At 49.3% G+C, this 5101-nt stretch overlaps 1 protein-coding gene across 1 annotated transcript; it reads left to right on the forward strand.

Moving 5' to 3' along the window:
- The first annotated feature begins 671 nt into the window (after nucleotides 1–671).
- On the forward strand, nucleotides 672–2707 carry KHDC3L (KH domain containing 3 like, subcortical maternal complex member). Its single transcript, XM_029945392.1, has 4 exons — nucleotides 672–693; nucleotides 1001–1217; nucleotides 1404–1583; nucleotides 1841–2707. Exons 2-4 carry the CDS (start codon nucleotides 1049–1051, stop codon nucleotides 2518–2520), a joined length of 1029 nt encoding a protein of 342 aa, XP_029801252.1. The 5' UTR covers nucleotides 672–693; nucleotides 1001–1048; the 3' UTR covers nucleotides 2521–2707.
- The last annotated feature ends 2394 nt before the right edge of the window (nucleotides 2708–5101 follow it).

Genomic DNA, 5101 nt, shown 5'->3' on the forward strand with positions numbered 1-5101 from the left:
CACTCACTTAGTGGTTCTGCCTACCCACGGAAGTTTATTCTCCATCCGGTGATTCTTTGAATGGATTTTGCCCTTCTTTAGCTCTTAATTCACATTCTGCTTAAGTCTCAAGACTTTTGATGCTGTGAGACACATACAAATTTCTCATGCACTTCTTTGACCTACAAAACTCCCACAGAGGATATAAGGATGAACCTGAGTTGTGAGGATCTCTCACCGCTGGGCCTGGGCATGACACCCCAACTACTGATTCCAGAGCTCTATAACTTCATCTGCTTGAGTAGCAATTGATGTGTAATGCTTTAAACTGAAGAAAAAAAAAAAACAACAAAACCACACATACAAATATGTTACTTAGAGAATTAAGGCATCAAAAAAGTTTCAGTAAATTCCCCTCTGGTGTCCAAATCACACGGACCATTTGCTGCTGGGTGTGCTCAGCTGTCTATTGACAGGTTAAGGAAGAAGCTGGAAATGTGCTAACCTCTGAAGAGGGAATTCAGTAGTCAGGGTTCACGAGAAAGTGGGACTTTAGCCCTTGAACACCTTTTTTACTCCTTGAGTTTTTACTTCTTCAATGTATTTCATTAGGTTTTCCATGAAAAAAATCACTCCAACCCCTCAGGAATGCTGGTCCCATTACAACCGTCTGAAAAGCACCTGTGTCTCCGCAAATATTCGCTTCTCTGAAAGGTATTGTCCAGACGTTGGATTTTCCCTACCTCTACAGGGCTGTCCTCACCTCCCCGAGACCTGCTTCCCAGAAGAAGCTCCGCCTCAGACTCCCAGCTCCTGGGGAAATGGGCGGGTCCAGACCAACGGCCCCTCCTACAGCGCCCTGGTGCTCTACCCAGTGCACTCGTGCAATCTCGGGAAGAAGCCCTAGCTGCTGAGTTTGGGAAGCGGATGGGGAGGAGCTTACCAAAACCCCTTGAAATAAGGCCCTGGCTAGGCAACAACTGCCACACCTGAAGCTAACCTTGGCCTTCTTGGTTTGCAGCTGCAAGGCCACTAGCAACACAGCCACTAGCAGCAAGCCTACTGCACCATGGCCATTCCTAATCGGTTTCCAACGCTCATGCAGCTGGAGAAGCGAGAAGGGACGATATTCAAGGTGCTAGGTAACCTCACCAAGCAGCCCTATTGGTTCCACTCCGAGTACCTGACGAGTCCGAAGGCAATTCACCTTGAGGCGTGGCTGGTGGAGGCGATCTTCGGTGAGTGGGTCTGAGAGCGGTGGCCACTGGGGTCCTTTTCCTCCGACTCCTACCCACCCCCACCGCTGGCAGCGTTCCAGGGCAAGCCTCTCCAGTGGCCCTAGCCCCAAACCAGCGCGACCTCCCCCCACCCCTGCCTTCCCCTCCCAAATCCCACCCCTCACAGCCTCTTTGCTTCCTGCACAGGTCGAGGAGGAGAGCACATACCGCACGTCGAGTGTGTGTCACAGACCCTGCTTCACGTTAATCATTGGGACCCCGAGGGCGAGGCCGAGATCTTGATATTTGGTCGGCCTTATTACCAGAAAGATGTATCCAAGATGATCATGAATTTGGCTGACTATCATCGCCAACTCCGGGCACGAAGTATGAAACCGGGAATAGTGAGGGGTACCCTGGGCAGGCCATGGGTTCCTTGGTAGGGATCCTGATGCTTCCTGGATATCACAGGGCAGTGGTTTCATCCTCTGAGTCCAGGAGAGGGTTTCCTTCTTGCAAGGAATATAGAAGCCCAAATTAACCGTGCACTCTCAGGTTTCGAGCCCTAATCTCCTAGCCAGTTTGAATAAATCTTTTTGTGGAGAGTAGGGGACACAGGTAAGGTCTTCACACTCTTCTTCCAGGTTCAGAGAAATCCACTGCCCAGGATGTAGCGACCCAACGGTCCCCCGACGCTGTCCCGGAGGCGGTGACCCAGACCTCTCCAAAGTCTGTCGGGGAGGCGGTGACTCAGCCGTCCCACGACACAGCCCCGGAGGCGGCGACTCAGAGCTCTCCAAAGTCTGTCGGGGAGGCGGTGACTCAGCGGTCCCACGACACAGCCCCGGAGGTGGCGACTCAGAGCTCTCCGAAGTCTGTTCGAGAGGCGGCGACTCAGAGCTCTCCAAAGGTTGTCCGCGAGGCCGGGACCCAGCAGGACCCCGAGGCTGTCCGGGAGGCAGCGACCCAAAGCTCTCCGAAGGCTGTCCGGGAGGCGGCGACCCATCAGGACCCCGACGCTGTCCGGGAGGCAGCGACCCAAAGCTCTCCGAAAGCTGTCCGGGAGGCGGCGACCCAGCAGGACCCCGAGGCTGTCCGAGAGGCCGCGACCCAGCAGGACCCCGACGCTGTCCGGGAGGCGGCGACCCAAAGCTCTCCGAAGGCTGTCCAGGAGGCGGCGACCCAGCAGGACCCCGAGGCTGTCCGAGAGGCCGCGACCCAGCAGGACCCCGACGCTGTCCGGGAGGCGGCGACTCAAAGCTCTCCGAAGGCAGCCCGGGAGGCGGCGACCCAGCGGGACTCCGACGCTGTCCTGGCCAGGTAACCAGGTTATGAAAGGCCAGAACTCCGGGCCCGGGAGCAGGAGCCAGATCCTACCGGAGCTCTGTTCGTCTAAGTCGTGCTTCTTGCTGCAGAAGCTGGGAAAAGAATGGTGTGGATAGTTCTTGGTCCCTGCCCCCATGTCAAATGTTTGCAAACACCGATCTAATTCTAATAAAGAATTGAATTTCCCTAGCGTCTGTTAATTATCAGGTAAACGGAGAGGGAAAGGCCATTCCTCCAGCAGCCAATATCTGCCCTAGGCTGCTTTCTACCCAGAGGCAGGTGAGATGTCTTGTGTTCTTTAACCGCAAACATCTGGTTTTGGTCTATTAGAGGCTTCTCCCGCCCATCGAGTCTGTTCTCCCTGGAAAATCTCTTAAAGCCTGTGGTGTTTCTACTCTTAGGTGATGTGGGATGAAAAAACTTGCTTCCAATACGGTCCACCTGGCTGGGCATATGGTCACGCTGGAAGCAGCCAGTGACTTCCCAGCCCAGACACCTGAGGCGGAAGAAGGAGAAAATTGGGAGAAAGAGCCAGGACTCCTTGCTGCGGTCCTCAAGTTTGGTCGAGGTCACCCGACCTTCACACCTTCAGTGAGTTTTACAGCAAGTGAGACACTAGCAGTACTGGAGACCCCTCCCCTAGTAATCGGGGCAGCGGACGTGTCCTGGCGCGGGATGATGGCTAGCCTTCTTTGCCACCTTTGAAAAAAATTTTTTTAATGTTTATTTTATTATTTTTAAGAGAGACAGCATGAGCGGGGAGAGACCGACAGAAAGAGAGAGGGAAACACAGAATCCGAAATAGGCTCCAGGCTCTGAGCCGCCAGCACAGAGCCCACAGGGCTGGAACCCACAAACTGGGAGATCATTACCTGAGCCGAAGTCCAACACTCAACCAACTGAGCCACTTTTTTTTTTTTAAACTGAAATATATCTGACCTGTAACTGTAAATTTAAGGTGTACAGGTTAATTTGAGATATTTACATACTGTAATATGGTTGCCTGTGTAGTGCAAATCGGCACCATTATGTTTGGCTTCCTGCTGTACTCCTGGCAGCCGGGAGCCAGGGTCTAGCTAGCAGAAGGAAGCAAACTGAACAGCTGGGTGCTTGGAGAAACTAAAGAACATACATTAATCTTTGTTATGAAAATTTTCATTAAAAAATTTCAAGGAAACCTAACTTTAAAGACTAAGGGGGGGAGGAGAGCAAAGGAGTGGTATATCTGTAATACACTCTTTGGTCACCACTAATACATGACCACTCCAATTTTAAACAAGCACTTAATAAGGGACATAAAATACAAAGCTGAATTTATAATAGGTTACTATTTTTAGAAGAAGCAAAGAAAAGCCTAGGTGGAGTGAACTCCAAACATTTAAGACTCAAAAACAATGCAGGCTCAAAGTTTCAATTGAGGCCACATCAGAGTAGAATGAAGACTTGGTGTATCTATTAATCCAGAAGGGAAATATTCAGTAAATAAAGAACAAATGTTCAATTAAAAAAATAAACCTATTAGGGGCTCCTGGGTGGTTCAGTTGGTTGAGCGTCCAACTTCAGCTCAGGTCATGATCTCATGGTTTGGGAGTTCAAGCCCCATGTTGGGCTCTGTGACAGCTTGGAGCCTGGATTCTGTCTCCCTCTCTGCCCTTCCCCTGCTCACATTCCGTCTCTCATAAAAATAAACAAACAAAAAAAGAATTATTGGACTTCTCTCAAAGTAGGGCATGAAGCAGTGCCACCTGAGTTTTCACCCAGCTGAAGGTCTCCAGAGCTCTCTATCTGCCCGTTTCAACCTATTCCCTCATCGGAAACCACTTTCAACACTTTCACTTGCACTTATGTCCACAGGTGCCACGTTTCTATTCTTTCCCAATAGGTATCCCACTGTTCTATGTAGCTTTATAGAATGTTTCAATATTTGAGAGGACATGCCTCTCACTGTTCTATTGGCAGTCTTGGTCATTTGTTTTCCAGATAAAGGAACTTATTTAAAAACAAAATTGGTTGAGAGAAAAGGTGTATACAAATGGCTTCCAGAAATACTGGGTCTGTTCTCTTAAGGTACACTGGAGGGCTCCTTTCATTCTTTAAACTACATGTACATTATATATGTATGAAAGAGCCTATTTTACCAACTAAAAGAAGATGATTGATTAGATGGGAAGACTCTGGGAACTGAGACCCAGGGCAGTCAATGAAAAGGTTGTGAAGGAACCAAGGTAAAACTACAGAAGTCTGGAAATGATGACATGTTTGTACGTTTTTGCAGGTAAAACTATTGATGGCTAGTAAAAAAGTCAGGCTGGACAATTTTTGAATAGACTGGAGGCATCAAGGGAAAAAAGTTCATTGTTGATAGAATCTGTAGAAGACTTTTGAGGTTAGCTGTAGACCACACATGATAGCTTATCTCAAGGTCTTCCCTCAGCTACACTGTAGTTAAGCCAGGCCAGCATATTTAGCATATCCGAATCTCTGTTTCACACTTTCGATCAAAATGGGTCTTTTTAGTTTAGTTTAGTATTAGTTTTGAGACTGAGCATGTGTGAGGGAGAGGCAGAGAGAGGGGACAG

The sequence above is a fragment of the Suricata suricatta genome, chromosome 7, assembly GCF_006229205.1.
Source record: "Suricata suricatta isolate VVHF042 chromosome 7, meerkat_22Aug2017_6uvM2_HiC, whole genome shotgun sequence".
Taxonomy (NCBI): Eukaryota; Metazoa; Chordata; class Mammalia; order Carnivora; family Herpestidae; genus Suricata; species Suricata suricatta.

Bases quoted from the DNA above. Each gene is read 5' to 3' on its own strand.
- KHDC3L (XM_029945392.1), top strand. From the start codon at position 1,049: ATGGCCATTCCTAATCGGTTTCCAACGCTCATGCAGCTGGAGAAGCGA. The intron at 1,218-1,403 runs GTGAGTGGGTCT...CTTCCTGCACAG, and splicing joins GCTGGTGGAGGCGATCTTCG to GTCGAGGAGGAGAGCACATA. The intron at 1,584-1,840 runs GTATGAAACCGG...CTCTTCTTCCAG, and splicing joins TCGCCAACTCCGGGCACGAA to GTTCAGAGAAATCCACTGCC.